Raw genomic sequence first — 19,164 nt, forward strand, 5'->3', positions numbered from 1 at the left:
ATTGAGGAAGGAGAGAGTGACGCAACATGGAGTTCTTTATAAATCGTCATGTATTATCTTTAGGGTTGCTAAGAATTGTTTTTAAAATGTCAATGACATTGTCATTTTTTCAGAGAAAATTGCTAAGGTGTGATAAGACTTACTCTTGAATTTCATCCACTTTTCTCACAGTAAACAAATAGTTATGGGGGAAATGACTGAAAAGAGAATGTCCAGTTCTTTACAAATGACTGCTGGCACTTCCTCCTTTGAGGCTATGGAAACATTTTGATCACATCTGCTCCTACATTTAAGAGTAGCTTAGCTTTGTATAAAATGCAAGATCTTAGTGGTTGGACTTCAGGCTCTGCCTATCTCCTGACAAACCTTTCCTCTCCTAAAAACATCTCAGTTTGCTTACAACCTCTCTGCTGTCAACTTTAGTATACTTGCTTTTTGTTCAGTTAATCCTTTACTGGAAACGAGGCTTCATTTGGAAGGGGAAGTACCATGTCTTCCATAAACCATGTTTCACCCTTACTCTAAAACACTGTTTGAAACTTAGGAAATCTTCTCAGGCTAATCTTTCCAATCTTCTTGATAACTACCACCTCAAATCTCTGAGGATTTCCACTTAGTTTGCCCCTACTCAGATTCTCTTTTCCCCCATTTTAACTAGAAAGAAAGCTCTGTCACAATAGTGTAAGGTTACAAAACAATTAAAATATATTTAAAATGTAAACATTTTAATACTTTACTACTTTGTTGGGTTCTGTGGCTATGAACTTGTTTCTTTGTGCATTTACTCCAGTGGTGTGGCTTGTCATCAGATGTAGTTTTGGACTGTGGCCTCCTGTGAATTCTCTACAGTGGCATCCAATGTGTGTATGCAGCCATGAGGAGTTGTGGGGTGGCACGGCTTTTCCCTTGTCATCCCTTGCTTGCTTTTGTTAAAGTATGGACTCTTTTGTTTTTTGTTTTACATTTATAGGCTATCTTCTAAATTACTTCTTTTACTTAAATTGTCATTGATAATATACTATACTCATATCTACCCCTATTGCCTTTCAGGCAACCCATAGTTTGATTCTTTGGAGATTATGATAGTCCATGCTTTGTGGCCATGGAGCATCACTGGAAGAACTTTGGTGTTTATTTTTGTCTTTACTCATTGACCATTTCAGTCAAACTGGCCTTTTATATCTTCTCTGTAAAGGACATTCCATTTCCTGTTTCCATGTCTTTGTACAAGTGGGCCCCATAGCAGGAATGCCCTCCCTTTCACTTCCTTGGCTTCCTTCACAAACCCGTTCAGGTGCTACCTTCTGCTTTTCACATAACCTTATCCCTTATCTCACTCTGACTGGGGTGCAGAAAGCTTACGGCCTGTACATTTGAGGAGTTTTCTATAGTTAAAAAGCCAAGGCATTTGTTTCTTATGTAAATCTTAGGTTTTAGACCTAATGTCTTCTTCCATCTAAATTTAATCTCATATGTTTACTTCCTTGGAGAAGAACCTAATACGGGTATAGGTATAGGGGTAACTGGACAGCAGGAAGGGGGTATGTTTGTGTCTGTTAAATTGCCATTCTGGATTGTATTTTAAAGTTTGTATTATGCTTCTGTTTGATCCTTTAGCTAGGCAAGTCTGCAATTTCTCATTCATTTCTGTATTTACCCCTCAGTTCTGTTGTGTGTGAGGTAGTCAATGATACTTTGTTTTCTGTGTATTATAAATCTGAGTTTGAGTGCAGAGGAGGAGGCAGGGTTGTTCTAATGGAGGAAAAACTATTTTTTTTTCTGAGTCTGAAGGAAATGCTGGCTTGAAAAGGTTCCCACAAATTTTTGGGCTGTTGCCAGACTTGTCCATAGAAAGAGAGCATGCGTGTCCATATTTCACAGTAACAGCGTTGTCCTCTTTGTCAATGCTGCTTCTGTGCCATTTTGAGGTTGATTTATTTGGCTGAACAAATCTATAGCAAAGCAGATTGTTAAATCCATTTTGCCACCCACAAAAGTTGAAATAAAATTGAAAATATCATCTGATTAAAGTAATTCTTTATACTTACAGCTTGGAAATGGTTAGGCTAAACTTTGTAAAAGCTGGCAAGACAAGAATTTGGGTAAAAGTCTCCTGCTTTTTTCTTTAAATGGGTCATAAAATGATTTAACTAACTGTCTTGTCCATCTTCATTTTATGCCGGCACAGATTTCCTTCAAGAATGCCAGTCATATTAGAATATAATGATGGCCCCTAAACAAGTATCTCTGTGTTGTAAGGAAGGAAAGAACTAGTGGGTGATAGTGAGCAGTTTGGTTTTGTTGGTTTGTTTTTGAAGAAAAATTATAGCATGCTACTAAAACTGATAGTCTACTCAGTCCTACTCTTTTTTTTAATAAACATTTGAATTACTCTAGCCCTCATACAGACTTTGAAAAGCTGGATTGCTGATGAAAGTGACTGAAACAGGCAGTTTATCAAGGAGTCTCTCCTAGGGGCAGCAGCTAAAAGGTGACGGGCTAATTTATGGAAGTTAATAAGCATTGATGTTTATTAATAAGCATTGCTCTGAATGTCATTGTCCTTGGCCTAACTTTTCAATTAAATACTAAATAGTAGTTGTCTCTCTTTTACCCAGGAATTCTGAAGGTCTCCTCCTGGTTTGATTTTTTTGTTTGTTTAAAAGGGCTGTTCCTTAAGCAACTACTTATAGAAGCCTGTTCATTGAATGGGTGTATCTCACTCAAAGTGAGAATGCTATAGGACGTTATCTTGCAGGGTCTCCCATTGCATCCTGGGCCATCTCCAGTCCTGATGAATATCAGACCACTGGACCCAGGTGGCTCAGGAGAAGAAAGTGAGGTTGGTGACCTTGCACAGCCCTCCCTCACTCAGATCAAAGTCAACTGCAAGTCATGTCATCATCTTGATGTCATCATCATGTCCTCTCCGAGAACAAAGGACAAACACAACAACTTTTCAGTTGCTGCCCCCTTTTAGTGTAAATGGGGTATTGCAGGAAGCCTGGATAAGTAGTGTTATAGAAATAAAAAGTAGATTTAATCTTTTGTCAGAAATTTTATTAACTGGTAATTAGAACATTTAAGAGATGTTAAATCTCTTTAACATCTTGGAGGCTTCTCAAAGTGTAATTTTTGTTTGCTCACCCACCTGTATGTCTGAAGTAATGAAAAGGCCTTTACTAATCAGTTACTATACACATAGCACTATGCTTGGTGCTGAGAATACAAGGACACCCCTGGAGACTGGCCCTGTTTAACAGGGAAGGTGACAATCGTAGGCTCCATCCTCAAGTTGAGTTCTACTGTTAAAAGACTGGATAAGACAAGGACACCAAAGCAAATGAAAGGGCATCTAAACTTTAAAGTAAGCCAAAGGATATCCAGGGACAGCTTGAAAGAGATAATAAAGTGCCCATGGGGAGTGAAAGGGGGGAGGTGGATCATCATAACTATCATGCTAGTTAGGTCCTTGAGGTTTGCAAAGTACTTTACATGTGTTCACTCATGTGGTAAGGATAAAGAAGAGAGTGCCTGTAGCATAGAAAGCTGCTGAATCGGGATTTCTTGGATTGCCTTGGTTTTTCTTTTTCCTGATAACCAGCAGACTAGACTCTAGGCTAGGGATCGGTGGCCTTTCAGAAGAAATTACCCAGGTTTCGTCTGCGGGTTTCTCATATCTACAGTACAGTTTTAACGTTTATGTATGCTCTCCATTTAGAATGAGACTGTTGTAAGATTTTAAGAACATTTTGGAAGCTTGATTTAGATTGAAGTAAAAGTTTTACCAGTTTAATGTTTCTTGCCTTTGTTTATCTTTACTAAATTTTCTAGATTTCTGCTTGTATTTGGTTGTTTTGAGTTTCACACACGTTCTTCCTTGAAACACATCTTTTTTGCCTTTCAACTTCCCACTCAGAATATGAGGTGATAACCAGTGGTCCCTCAGGGGGCCTAAACAGTCCTGGTTCTTGGCACTAGCTGTTACTGTCTCATCATCGTTCTTCTAGCCCTGTTCAGGGTGTGTCGTGACTGGGGATGGAAAAATTCTATTCCCTGTTATGAATAAAATGTAAGCATTTAAGTATTGAAATATATCATAAACTCATATAATAAACATAGCAGAAATAATCTTTAGAGTTCTTATTAATCGGATTGGCATTGTGCCTACCACTGAGTGAAAACCAGTCTTGTACCATGCATTGCCAAGCCCTACACCGGAATATTTCAGGGAGAACCAAAAACTAGCACTCCAATTTTTTTTAACACCCAAGAGAAACCATATTTTTAATTGAAATGCAGTGGAAGAATAAAGGTCATAGAATTCTAAATATGTCTTCTGCTCAGATGTTCCATACGTGTGCAGTGAGCTGCGGTAACAAAGAATAACGAATTATGAATATTTAAAAACAGTAACCATTTGTATTTCTATAGGGGCCACAAAAACTGTACAGACTGTATCATTGTATCATAATTCCTGTTTTGTTTCTAATTCATCATTTTATAGCTCAACATTTATACAAAATGCCCCATGTCTTTGTTTTTTCTTTTTTAAAATTTTATTTGATTTTGGTTTTCCACATTCACTTCTACAAGATTTTGAGTTCTCAATTTTCTCTCCTTCCACTATACCTCCCCAAGATGGCATGCAATCTGAGATAGCCTATACATGTGCAATCGTATTAAACATATTTCCACATTAGTCATGTTGTAAAGAAGAATTAGAACCAAAAGGAAAAGCCACGAGAAATAAAAAAAAGAGAGAAAATAGTATGCTTAGATCTAGCATGTTCCATCATGAGTCTTTTGGAATTGCCTTAGATCCGGAAGAGCCAAGTCTATAAAGGTTGGTCGTTGCACAATGTTGATGTTACTATGTGCAGTGTCCTCCTGGTTCTGCTGACTTCACTCAGCATCAGTTTGGTCTTTTTTTCTGAAATGTGTGTGCTCATCATTTCTTGTGGAACTATGGTATTCTATTACATTCATATACCACAACTTGAAGAACTAGCATTCTTTCAGTAAACAAATATTAATTGCTCTCCTGTTGTAAGCAGGGCATTGTGGGAGAAGATAGTTTAAAATAAAATTGGATCGCCTCTCAGAGCTTAAACAAAAGTGCTTCAGGGGAAATTGCTAGACCTGTTTGAGAAGCAGTGGTAAGCCCAGCTGGTCAGGAGCATAGAGTTTTTGGAGAGTGGAAGTGTAGTGTAAGATAAGACTGGAAGGGACAAAGGGTGGCTCCAGACAGCAGAGGTCTTTGACTTAATTCAGTAGATGAAGGGTTCTAACCTTTTTTGTTTGGTAGTCTGGGAAAGCCTTATTGATGATTTTAAATGAGTAGGATAAAATACATGGGATTGTGAAGGAAGCCAGTTATATTAGTTATCAGAAATATTTTAACAACTCTGATATAGTAATCTGCTTTATTAATGCATTAAATAACAATGATACATCTAAAATTCAGACAAGTTACAAGCTATAATAACAATGATTTCAAATTGTTGAAGAATATAAACACTAGTCTGAGATGTGCATATGCAGCCACTGTAAATATCTGTAACTCATGAAGATATTTGATTTCTCTTGGTGATGTGGTTTGTTGCCTACATAATTGATGGAAATACTAAGTTTTAGTTAGACATTAGTGGAAATAAAGATGTAATATTTTTTTCCCATCCAAGTTCACTTATCCATGGACCCCACATTAAAAATCCTTGCCATGGAATAGGGAACCACTGAAGCTCACTTAATAGACAAGTGAGACCTTAATCCATGTATAAAAGTTAATGTGACTGTGGACTTGTAAAGAAACACAAATTTGATCAATGCTATGTGAATCCCCCTTTCTACTTCTCAGGAGAGAGGTTTGTGCTGGAGGAGTTGAGATGAGATAGGTTTCCAGCCAAATTAGTTCTGCTTGATTTTACCAGGAGGGACTGCGGGAGTGGGAAGTGATGATAGTGATGCCAGGAAGCTGTATGTCAGTGAAACATTTTGGAAATACATAAAAGAGCAGAAATAGACAAAGACAATTTTGCAGCTACTATGTTAAATTTATTATGTATTTTGAAAACCAAGTCTTCCATAATGGAAATTCATGGTTTCATATACAACTCTTTTTTAAATTGTATACAGAAATTACCATGTTTCTGAATGTTAGCAAAATTTATAATAAAGAGTATTTTTATTAAAAGTTATAGTGGATAGATTTGATGAAAAGAATGAAAATAGGGAGACTTGTTAGAGGAATATTATAATAGTACAGGTACGTGAGAGAGTAGAGGTCTATACTAGCTAGAGCTATAAAATATTGGAGAAATTTTACAGGATGGAATCAGTGGCACTAAGTAACTAGTTCCAGGAAAAGTTACCGTGAAGTTGGGTATCACCTAATGCAGATGACTTATAAATCTGTGTATTTTGTTCTAGCCTTCCCTTCTGAACTGCAGTTCAACATCACCTGCATCCCATTGAATGCCCTGTAGGCACCTCAAACTCAACCTGCCCAAAAGAGAACGCATTATCTTTCCCCTGAAACTCATCCTTTTTTTCCCCTAATTCTGTTGAGGGTGGCACCATCTTTCCAGTTACCAAGACTAATAAACTGAGTCATTTTCAGTTCATTACTCAAGGTCATCTTGATTATTTTTGCATGACATCTTCATTGTATGTTCTCTCTTGAAAAAAAAATTTCTGTTTAAAAATTTTCATTGAACAAGCATTTATTTTCCTACTCTCATTGAACAAAAACAAGAAAAAGAAAAAGCCCTTGTAACAGATATGCATAGTCAAGTGTTGGGGGTGTAAGCTCAGTTGTATGTGGACAGTCTCGGGCAGAGCTTACACCCCCAACAGTCAAGCAAAGCACATTCCTGCATTGATCATATATTAAAATGTAGTCCCTTTCACTTTTCTGTTGGGATGTGGATAGCATGCTTCACCTTTGGTCCTCAGTTCTCGCATTTTTCTTTATATTACTATGTAAGCTGCTCACCTGGTGTTCAAAGGCCCTCATAACCTGTTCCCCTCCTACCTTTGCAGTTTTCTCACGTTCCTGGACAAATACTTTTTTGGTCTGGTGACGTTGGCTTCCTTGTTGTTCCATGAACTAGAAGTGCCATCTCCCCAGCTAAAGAATTTTCTCTTGCCATCCCCTGTGCCTGAAATGCCTCCTTGTCTCTGCCTACTGGCTTGTCTTTATTTATAAAGTCCCAACTAAAATTTCATCTTCTACAAGAAGCCTTTCTCAACTCCTCTGAATTCTAGTGCCTTTCCTTTTCTAATTATTCTCCTTTTTATCCTCTACATAGCTGATTGAACATATTTGTTCACTTGTTGTTTCCTTGCTTAGGTTGTGATCTCCCAGAGGGGACTTAACACATACAGCAGGCACTTAATAAATGTTGATTGATTGACCTGCTTCTGCTCACTTCACTCTTCATCAGTTCATACGAGTTTTATCAAGTTTCTCTGAAATTGTTCATTTCATCTTAACGCATAATATTTGATTAAATTTATAAACCATAATTTGTTTTGCCCGATTACCCAATTGATGGCACTCCCTTGATTTCTACCAACTTCTGCAGAAATAGCTGCCATAAATACTATGGTACAAATAAGTCCTTTTCCCTCTTTCTTTGAACTCTTTGGACTACATATAGGCCTCGTAGTAGCCTGTTACTGGGTCAGAAGTATGCACAGTTTAATGACTTATGAGGCATAGTTCCAGAAATTGCTTTTTGTGCTGTTCAAGAGTGGGAAACTGAGGGAGTGCTTATCCATTGGTAAATATATGAATGTGATGGAATATTTTCCTGCTTTGTAAGAAATGACAAAGGGAATGGTTTCAGAGAATCTTGGGAGACATGTATGAGCCTATGGAGAGTGAAGTGAATAGATCTAGGGCAACACCAGTATCATAAAGACAATCAGCTTTAAAAGTCTTACTAACTCGAACATTGATGTTCATCCTTTGTTGCCAAAGAAGACCATGCCATCAGAGAAATGATGACATGACTTGCACTTGACTTTGAGTGAGGGAGGGCTGTGCAGGTCACCAGGTCACTTCTTCAGAGCCATCTGAATCCAGGGACCACATAGTCATCAGGATGACTGGAGATGGCCCAGGATGCACTGGGAGACCTTGGGCCCTTTCACTTAGAGTGAGGCAACGCCCATTCATTGAATGGGCCTGTTTAAGAAGTAGCCAGGGCATGACCCCCTTAATGAGGTCAAGAAAGACAAAGACATCAGGCTGGGTGGGAAACAGCAACAGTTGCTACTGATAATCACTCTAAGGCTAGGGGGTTCCAGGAGCCCTTGGCAGGGGCCCCTTGGAGTCCCAGTTGTCGTAGGTTTAAGGTTTTGGAAGAGGACAGGGGAAAGGAGAGTTCAAATCTCATCTCAGACACTTGACACTCACTAGCTGTGTGACCTTGAGCAAGTCACTTAACCCCAATTGCCTCATCCTGGGTCATCTCCAGTCATCCTGATGAATATCTGGTCACTGGATTCAGATGGCTCTGGAGGAGAAGTGAGGCTGGTGACCTGCACAGCCTTCCCTCACTCAAAACAAAGTCAAGTGCAAGTCATATGTCATCATTTCTCTGATGGCACGGTCTTGTTTGGGCAATGAAGGACAAACATGATCCTGTAAGTAGATGTAGCTGGCTGCATGTAGCTGGGTACCTTACCTTCTCCTCTCCTGTCTGCCTCTCCCTCACCTTCCTTTCTCCTCTCCAAAGGAAGATGAATTTGGATGGCCAAAAGTTGCCCAGTTGATCTGGGTTTTACTGCCACCTCTCCTCTCCTTCCCTTCCCTTCCCTTTCCTTTCCTTTCCTGTCCTGTCCTGTGTCCTCTTCCAAAACCTTAAACTTGAATATTCAATACAGTGATTGACCACAGCTCCACAAGATTCATGATGGAGACAGACTAAGACCTAGGACCAGTTACAGATGTAAACTTTTTTGTGGGGGGGTGGGGGATGGCCATTGCAGGAATTTGATTTTATTATACATGTTTGTAACATGGCATTTTGTTTTGTTTTGGGGTTTTTTGCCTTCTCAGTGGTGGGAGTGGGGCAAGTATAGAGAAACTGGAGGTCTGAAGATGGATCATTTTTTTGAAAAAGTCTTAGTTTCTGTAAATGAGAATTTTGAAGGAAAGAGTAAATAGTGTAACACAATACCAACTTTCCCCCCAAACCTTTGGTTGTAGTACAGAATCTTATCCAAGTAATAAACTCCCTAAAAATGATAATATCCCTTCTGAGACAAATAAGAATTATTAAAAAGTCAAAAGTTTGAAAAAATAGAAGAAAATCTAAGGTATCTCATGTAGAAAATGGATGACTTGGAAAATGGATCAAGGAGAGGCTGATTTAAGAACCACTGGACTCTCTGAAAGCCATAACCAAAAAAAAAAGAGCCTGGATACCCATTTTTAGAAAGTATGAAAGAAGACTGTCCAAACACATTAGAATAGGAGGGCAAGGAGAGAATAAAAGGAATCCACTGATCAGCTCCTGAAAGAAACCCCAGATTAAACTGATGGGAACATCATCCACAGAATCCGAACCTTCCTTGTCAAAGGGAGAATACTCTTTGGGCTGAGTTTACCCTGACCCTGGGAGTAGCATTTTACGTTTCTTTATTTTTCATTTTCATTTAGTTTTTTTTATCATGTGCTGGAAAAGAGGTTGTCTTTTCTTGTATTGAGAGCAGATAGCAAAACTATAGTTAAAGGAAGGATTCCACTGACTTAAATTGGGTCCTGATTAATTCCAGTTTTGATATCTAAGTAATATAACCCCTGGTTGCCTATGACTTAGTAGAATTTGACTCATTGGGTATGCTCATAAATTAGGTAAGAAACTATAAGATGGCACACAATTTTCATTTATGACTTTTGTAAAAAGATCATATAAGCAAAAGTTAAAAGGAAAACTAGCAGTATTTGCCCCTTCATTCCTAGTATAGGCACAGTGGCAACAGATACCTAGTTCATATCAGTGACTGTGTCATATCTTACTCTTGGCAGAGTATGAGGTAGGAATACCTCCTCAGGGCACTTTCAGTCCACTAAGGAAGATACAACCATATTCACCCTTAAATTTAATACAAGGTAGTGTGATACAGACAAATGAGAGGACCAAAGTAGTTTAGGAAAATTTGAGGAGGGGAAATTCTTTTAGGTGAGAGAGTGATAGGAAATCAGGGAAGACTTCATAGAGAAGGGGACATGAATACTGAGCTTTGAAGGTAAAGAAAAGTTTTACTAGGCAACTATGGGGTGAAAGGAGGCATTCTAAGTATGGAGCTCAAGGGCAGCAGAATGCTATCAGGGAATCACTAGTAGTCTGTTTTGGCAAGAGTGTAGAAATGATGGCGGGCCTTGGATGCCAGGATGAGGTCCTTGTAGCAGCATGAAACCACTGAAGGTTTGAGACATGAGTGGATTGAATGGACTTTTGCCTTTGGAAGCGTGGCTTGGCAGCCCTGTGGAGAGTGGACTGGAGGCTAGGGATGAGGCTATCATCTGAGAACAACCTAAATTTCAGGGGCAGGAGGTGATTAGCAATATGGAAGGGTAGACATGTGAGTGGAGAAAATGGGAAATATGTGAAAGAATGGTTTTTGTAGGGAGTAGAATACATATTTTCTCCCAGAAGCCCCTTTTTATAGCTGAAGCCAAATGTACTACTTTGGTCTTAGAGAGTGGCCTGGGACTCTGGAAGTGTGTGACACTGCTAATGTGGGTGAGACACTCCTGTGGCTGCTTATCCAGCCAGCTGTGCTGTGCCTGCTAAGGGATGAAGCAGCTGAACAAGACTCCAAAGGTGATTAGATATGAGAGGGGAGAATCAGGTGACTTAGCAATTTCTATCTTGGCTAAACTGGGAAGCTGTTTTTATAATATGTCTCTATCTCATTTTCACACCCATTCAAATGTAACTTGCAAGTAGGGACTGTTTGATTTATTGTGTGTACATCCTTAGCATGCTGTAGGCACTTAAATGCTTGGGGGATGAGTTGGTGCTGTCCACAGGATTGAGAACCTGGGAGAAAAGTTTAGGTTTGGTTTGTTGGGTTTTTTTTGCATTTGAGCTGTCAGAGGACTCTCCAGATAGCTAGATCTTTTATTAAAGAGCCCATGATGTTCCAAATGCTGTGCTAGGCACTGGGGGTACAAAAATGAAAGCCACATCTGGAGGGATGTTATAATGTCTGAGAGGTGGAGGCTTGGAGAGAGGACACACCAAGGAGAGGGAAGAGATAGTTGCATAAATAGGTCTTTTGCAGGGGAAGATCACTGAAGCCCTGGGAGGGGCTAGCCCTTGCAAAGTTCGGAGATGGGGTTGGGGAGACAGGCACACGTAGGGGTGCAGTGACCAGCAGGTGGAACCATGGGCAGGCAGCTAGAAGAACTTGAGAGGGCATTTTCTGGTTTGCTGCAAAGTCAGCTCCAGGATGGGGAGCCAAGGGGATGGATGAGTGGACTGGGTAGAGAACAGGAATGAAAAAATAGCAATTTCTCAGATCAGGGACGTAAGGGTAAGAGGAAAATGCAGTCTTGGCATTCTTTTGGTCAACCATGGCCTGATAGAGAGTAACCAGCACTAACCCAGCACCAACAAAGTGCTCTCGAGTGGAGTTTCTTCAGTAAGAGACAAAGATGAGTAGATCAGTTGTTTGTAAATGGTATTTCTGAAATACTTCAGCATTTTGAAAAGTTTGGCAAGTGGCCTGTGTAACTTCCAGTTAACAGGACCCCCCTTTAGGGACCAGCCAGGCAGCCCAAGTGTATCGCTGTGCTAAAGCAGAAGTTTGAGTAAACATAATTCCTCGTAAAAGTTAATTCTTCCTTAATAGTTTAGTTGTGCCTCCTGCTTCAGGATTACCATTTTGTTGGCTGATTCAGCCTTTCAGCAAAGATAAGCTGTGATTGTTCAGTATTTTTGATACCTTTGACTCCCAGTTTGCTTTAAAATGCACACAAGGGAATCAAGTCTGGTCCTAACCTTGGTGTTCACAGAAAGGGCTTTTCCGTATACATAGAACACAGGAACAAGATTCTATATGAAATGAAATCCCACTACCTTTAAAAGTGTCATGTAGTCTACCAGTTACTTTGAGAACTGGCTACCTTCTGCATTTCCCTTCTGCCTTTTTTCTTATTAATCTAGAAAGGGAAAATGGAAACTCTTAACAGACAAGCAAACAGAATGAATCAGTAGTAGTCATATCCAAAATATATTTGTCTTTCCCTTGTGTCTCTCGCTTCTTTGTAAGAAAACAGGTACCAGATGTCCTCCTAGAAGGAGGAGTGCGTGGTCATTCCTTTGGTCAGAGTTCTTAAGTGTTTCTAAGTTGTTTTCTTTAGTGTTGTTGCCTTTGTATCAGTTATCATCCTAGCTCTTACTTTACTCGGGTTCATATCCTAATCCTCAGTATTCTCTGATACAGTCTCTTTTGTAATTACATCCATGACATTAATATGCCACAGTTTGTTCAGCCATTTCACAGTTGTCCCCACTAAGGCCCTTGTTTAGATTCTTATTCTTGTTTTTCCCTCTTAATTCCCACTTCGGTACCAGGAAGTTTGTTTTGCTTGTGACCATTCCCTTCAGCTGGTTTTGGTAGGTAATAGGATGCATATTTTCTATGTATTTCCTGTAGTCCGACCTTCCCTCAGCCTCCGATTTGGTTTCCCCATTGAGTTTGATCAGTTTCTATTACAAACTGTGTATTCATATAAGACAATTATGTGATGACCACTTTTTGCTTCCCTTCCTTATGTTTTGTAATTATGAGAAGTAGCAAGTTCACCCCCTTCTTCCTTTCTACACTAGCCTTTCTCTTTACTCTTCTTCCCTTTCTCCTCTTAAAAATCCTCTAAACTGAACCAGTCCACCCCCAGGAACTGTTTATCTTATTCAATTAACTATATATTCTTTAAGACACAAAGATTCTGAAGAGACACAAATTTCTTCTTCACCATTAGCATGTTCTACATTATCCTGTGCATCCTTCTAGTTGCTCAAATGAGTTTCCGTTTCTAGGTTTCTTTTGATTCTAAAGTTTTGTATTTCAGAGTTCTTGTTAGCTCTGGCCCTTTTATCAGGAATACTTTAAAGTCCTTTTCCAGTAGAGAGTCATGCTTCTCTCTCTAGGATTATAGTATTCTTGGTTATAAACTTACTTAGCCTTTTGAAATTATGTAGTCCAGTATTCTGTTCCTTTGGTTTTAGTAGAAGCTGCCAAAACCTTGTGTGGACCTGGATGTTTGCTGGTATTGATTTTGGTTGTTTTTTTTTTTTTTTAATGGGGAATTTCTGGATTTTAGATGTATAATTTCTTTTTTTTTTTCAGTTTATTTATTTGTTTTATTTATTTAACTTTTAACATTTATTTTCACAAAATTTTGGGTTACAAATTTTCTCCCCTTTTATCCCCTCCCCCCCCAAACTCAAGCATTGTAATTGCCCCTGTAACCAATCTGCTCTCTCTTCTATCCTCCCTCTCTGCCCTTGTCTCCATCTTCTCTTTTGTCCTGTAGGGCCAGATAGCTTTCTTTACCCCTTAACCTGTATTTCATATTTCCTAGTGGTAAGAACATTACAGTTGTTCCTAACACTTTGAGTTCCAACTTCTTTAGCTCCCTCCCTCTCCACCCCTTCCCTTTGGAAGGCAAGCAATACAATATAGGCCAAATCTGTGTAGTTTTGCAAATGATTTCCATAATAGTTGTGTTGTATAGGACTAACTATATTTCCCTCCATCCTATCCTGTCCCCCATTACTTCTATTCTCTTATGATCCTTTCCCTCCCCATGAGTGTCGACCTCGGATTGCATTCTCCTCCCCATGCCCTCCCCTCTATCATCCCCCCCACCCTGCTTGTGCCCTTGTCCCCCACTCTCCTGTATTGTGAGATAGGTTTTCCTATCAAAATGAGTGTGCATTTTATTTTTTCCTTTACTGGAATGTGATGAGAGTAGACCTCATGTTTTTCTCTCACCTCCCCTCTTTATCCCTCCACTAATGAGTCTTTTGCTTGCCTCTTTTATGAGAGATAATTTGCCCCATTCAATTTCTCCCTTTCTCCTCCCAATATTTCTCTCTCACTGCTTAATTTCATTTTTTTTTTAAGATATGATCCCATCCTCTTCAATTCACTCTGTGCGCTCTGTCTCTATGTATGTGTGCGTGTGTGCATGTGTGTGTGTGTACTCCCACCCAGTACCCAGATACTGAAATGTTTCAAGAGTTACAAATATTGTCTTTCCCTGTAGGAATGTAAACAGTTCAACTTTAGTAAGTCCCTTATGACTTCTCTTTGCTGTTCACCTTTTCATGGTTCTCTTCATTCTTGTGTTTGAAAGTCAAATTTTCTTTTCAGCTCTGGTCTTTTCATCAAGAAAATTTGAAAATCCTCTATTTCATTGAAAGACCATTTTTTCTCCTGAAGTATTATACTCAGTTTTGCTGGGTAGGTGATTCTTGGTTTTAGTCCTAGTTCCTTTGACTTCTGGAATATCCTATTCCATTCCCTTCGATCCCTTAATGTAGAGGCTGCTAGATCTTGTGTTATCCTGATTGTATTTCCACAATACTTGAATTGTTTCTTTCTAGCTGCTTGCAATATTTTCTCTTTCACCTGGGAATTCTGGAATTTGGCCACAATGTTCCTAGGAGTTTCTCTTTTTGGATCTCTTTCGTGCGGTGTTCTGTGGATTCCTTGAATATTTATTTTGCCCTCTGGTTCTAGAATCTCAGGGCAGTTTTCCTTGATAATTTCATGGAAGATGATGTCTAGGCTCTTCTTTTGATCATGGTTTTCAGGTAGTCCCAAAATTTTTACATTGTCTCTCCTGAATCTATTTTCCAGGTCAGTTGTTTTTCCAATGAGATATTTCACATTATCTTCCATTTTTCCAATCTTCTCGCTATGTTCTGTGATATCTTGCTTTCTCACAAAGTCCTTAGCGTCCATCTGTGCTATTCTAGTTTTGAAAGAACTATTTTCTTCAGTGAGCTTTTGAATCTCCTTTTCCATTTGGCTAATTCTGCTTTTGAAAGCATTCTTCTCCTCATTGGCTTTTTGAACCTCTTTTGCCAATTGAGTTAGGCTGGTTTTCAAGGTGTTAATTTCTTCAACATTTTTTTGGTTCTCCTTTAGCAGGGAGCTGATCTGCTGTTCATGCTTTGACTTCATGTCTCTCATTTCTCTTCCCAGTTTTTCCTCCACCTCTCTAACTTGATTTTCAAAATTCTTTTTGAGCTCTTCCATGGCCTGAGCCCATTGGGTGGGCTGGGACACAGAAGCCTTGATTTCTGTGTCTTTGCCTGATGGTAAGCATTGTTCTTCCTCATCAGAAAGGAAGGGAGGAAATGTCTGTTCTCCAAGAAAGTAGCCTTCAATAGTTTTATTTCTTTTCCCTTTTCTGGGCATTCTCCCCAGCCAGTGACTTGACCTCTGAATATTCTCCTCACACCCACCTCACCTCCTGGTCCTCCCAGCCAGCGTTTGGGGACTGAGATTCAAATGCTGCTTCCCGCCTTAGGGCTTTTGGCGGGGGCAGGGCTGCTACTTAGTGTGAGAATTAAGTTCAGGTGGTCAGGTCGGGGCAGGGCCGCCTCTCAGGCTCAGTTCCCTCAGGGGGTTTATGCACAGACTTTCCACAATGGATCCAGGCTCCTGCCTCTTTGGGGAGCCCCAGTCTGCAGCTGCCTCTCAGCTTCTACCTCCGGGGGGGGGGGGGGCGAATCATGGGGGCACCCCACTCCCCTCTCGACCTGCCAAAGAGATTCTCTCACCGACCCCAGTCACCTGTGGGTGGAGGGACTTGTGCGGCCGCTGGAGATCCCGTCCCTGAAGCCTGCCCGGGTCTGTTTCTCTTGGTGCTATGGCCGCAGCAGGTCTGGGCTGAGCTGGGCTCCGCGTCTGCAGCACGACGGACCTTTTGTGAGAGGTTTGCAGGTCCCTCAGTGGGTGGAGGGACCCGCGTGGCCGCTGGAGATCCCGTCCCCGAAACCCGCTCAGATATTTTCCTCTCGGTGCCGCGGCCGCTGCAGGGCTGCCCTCTGCTCCCAGTCCCGGCGCCCAGTCCGCAGCGCGAAGGACCCCCCGCAAGAGGTTTGCAGGTCTCTGCGGAACAGAAATCTCCCTCGCTCCAATATTCCGTGGCCTCTGGGTGCAGAATTCACCATGAGTTGGTCCCCTGTAGCCGTTCTGTGGGTTGTGGGTTCGGAGCTATGTGTATGTGCGTCTTTCTACTCCGCCATCTTGGCCCTGACCTTGTCTTCCTAGTCAGTTTATTAATAATGCTAGCATTTTAATAAAAGAGGCCAGTGTCACTCTCAAATAGCCTAGATGTATAATTTCTACATCTGAGCAGTTTTCATCTATGAGTTTTTGAAATAGACACTTAAAAATCACAGTTTTCAGGAAATCCAGTGATTATTAAATGATTTCTCCTTGTTTTCCAGTTATTTTTTTATATTAGACATACAATATTTTCTTCTACTTTGAATTGTTTTGTTTTAATATTTCTTCAGGAGTCATTGACTTTTTGGGTCTGTTCTGATTTTAAGTGATTTCATTTCTTGTTTAAGGTTTACTACTTTCTTATCTTTTAAAGTTTTTTCCTCATGAGCTTTTGTTTCACTTTTTATCTCGTTTCATCTCTTTAGATATTGTAATCCTTGGGGAAAATTCATTTCTTCCTTTGAAGAAGGAAAAACTTAGAGTTGTTATGGAGTTTAAATTTGCAGTGATTCTTGGTGATGGTCTTTTCTTTGATTTACTCATTTCTCCAGCTTTAGTTCCTGAATTGGAGCTTAGCGCTAAGACTCCATCCCCATACACTTTTGGGTCCAACTCTTTGGTTTTGTTCTGTGTCCCTTGGGTTTTTTCCAGGATAAGGCCCCCTCTGACCATCTTTGAGCATTGAATTTTGAGGGCTGTCTCTGGCATACTAGGATAGAGTATTGAGGTTCCTAAAGTCCCTGGGCCTCAGCTGTCTTGGTATGAGTACTGTGGCCTTGCTGCCTGCCCACTACATCTCTCTGGGGCATTGGTCACAGGAACCTGCTACTCTTGCTATGTACCTTGTGGTTATGTGTGTCCCTGGCCTTCTCTTTGGACATCTTTTGAAACCTTTCCTGACATCCACATACTTCTGGCTGACTTTTTGTACAGTTATAGAATGGAAGAAGTCGCTTTCTGCATAGATTTGAGGATGACAAGTAAAATCAGTAAACCTTATACTTCAGTTTCTTTGTCAAAGTACTTCCCTTTGTATGAATACAAAAATTTTTGTTTTATTTGGAATCAGACAAACAGAGATGTCCATGCTGAGGAAACATATCAAGATGAATAAAGAAACTGAGTTATTAGATTGTGATTTGCCCACAGTGATAGAGTACATATCAGAGTCAAGCTCAGGGATACTCAGACTCCGGTGCTGCAATCTGAGGGACTCTCGGGGTCCTAGTTAAGTTAAAGGTGTGCCACTTTCTGTTACTGTATTAATTAAATAAAAGCTTAAAGTACTAGCTTATTTATCCCAAGTGTTTAATGCTTCCTTTAGATCTAGGTCTTAGGACAACTCTTTTTCCTTCATAGTTCACCAAACCTCCACCATCCATTCCAAGGCTGAATTATCTTTTTAAATGACCTCAATCACTAGAGATTCACAGGCCTTTTCTGGGGTATAGCCCCAGGTTCATATTCTCGTTTCTGGTTTGTTTGAAATTACCTTCCTGAAATTTACTTGAAGCAGCTGTAAAAAGAGTTCCCAAGCTTCTGTTCCCCAAAATTCATAATCCAGCTTTTTCTTTGTGAGCTTAAAGTATCCTGTTCAGCTCCCCTCATTTCAGTATAGTTCAATTTATTTTGGATCTCCTTCCCCAACACAAATTCATTCTTTTTTCCTTCCTGTGAACATCTGTCCCCAAATTCCTGAAGGTTTGGAGGAATAGAGGGAATGCTGCTATCATAGCTCTCCCCAGTAATGCTGTACACATGATCAAGTTTATTAAACATGAGTTGTCTGTCCTGGATTATAAAATCCTTTTTCACAAATAGAATGTGCTTTTTATGTTACTCGCATGGTACACACCTTGTGCACTGTCCTAATAGAATAGTAATTGTCATGTCTCGCCAAGGTAAAATCATTGTCATCAGCTCACTTGTTGGTAGTTAGCTGTCATGTAATGCATTTAAGACTGAGGAATTAAGCTTCTTTCACATCTTGAGTTACTCTGGTTATATTTAAAAGAACACATCCAGATGTGTTTACTATAAATTTCTCCTCCATGCAAAAATACTCTTCAAATAAACATTGTTTGAGGTTCTGTTGAATCCAGACTCTTGACTTAGATTTAAGGTTTTACTGAATTCTGATTTGCTTTGTGAAAGTGGATGTATTCCTGAAAAGCTGTATATAAATGCTATTTTATTTTAGATGCAGTTGGGGAAACCCCGTGTTGGAAGTAACACTATCTATTAAGGTCTTTTGTCTCATGAAACCCATTTACAATAATACCCTCTAATTGTATGTTATAGAGTGAGAACACACTGTGTCCTGGCTAGGACAAAGGCAAGCTAGAAGTGGACCCTGTTGAGGTACCGACTTATGTTCTTACAGCTTCTTCCTTTTCCTTTGGCAGTGCATGACCTCATCTTCTGGCGGGATGTCAAGAAGACTGGCCTTGTCTTTGGCACAACACTGATCATGCTGCTTTCCCTAGCAGCTTTCAGTGTCATCAGTGTGGCTTCTTACCTCATCTTGGCCCTTCTGTCTGTCACCATCAGCTTCAGGGTCTACAGGTCTGTCATCCAAGCTGTACAGAAGTCAGAAGAGGGCCATCCATTCAAGTGAGTGGAAGAATTTTTTTTTTTAATCATTAGTGTTCCACAGTCACTACCATATAACTTAGTTTGTTTTCCTTTCCCCTTCCCTCCCCCCTCCTTCCCTGAGCTGGCATACAATTTTATATGAGTTGTACACATACATTCGTATTAAATACATTTTCACGTTAGTCATGTTGCATAGAAGAAGAAAAATGAATGGGAGAAATCATAAAACAAACCAAAATGTAATACAAAAGAAAATGATCTGCTTCATTCTGCGATCGAATTCCATAGTTCTTTCTC

The 19,164-nt window shown here is 40.0% G+C and overlaps 1 protein-coding gene across 2 annotated transcripts in view; it reads left to right on the forward strand.

Annotated features, from left to right (window-relative positions):
- The window catches only part of LOC140524456 (reticulon-3), a 50,319-nt gene that overhangs the window by 24,879 nt on the left and 6,276 nt on the right, over window positions 1–19,164 (forward strand). For both annotated transcript variants that reach the window (XM_072638914.1, XM_072638913.1), the window contains exon 2: window positions 18,678–18,885. In XM_072638914.1, the coding sequence (XP_072495015.1) occupies window positions 18,678–18,885 (208 nt within the window). The remainder of the gene's footprint in view (window positions 1–18,677; window positions 18,886–19,164) is intronic.

The sequence above is a fragment of the Notamacropus eugenii genome, chromosome 2 (genome assembly GCF_028372415.1).
Source record: "Notamacropus eugenii isolate mMacEug1 chromosome 2, mMacEug1.pri_v2, whole genome shotgun sequence".
NCBI classification, from domain to species: Eukaryota; Metazoa; Chordata; class Mammalia; order Diprotodontia; family Macropodidae; genus Notamacropus; species Notamacropus eugenii.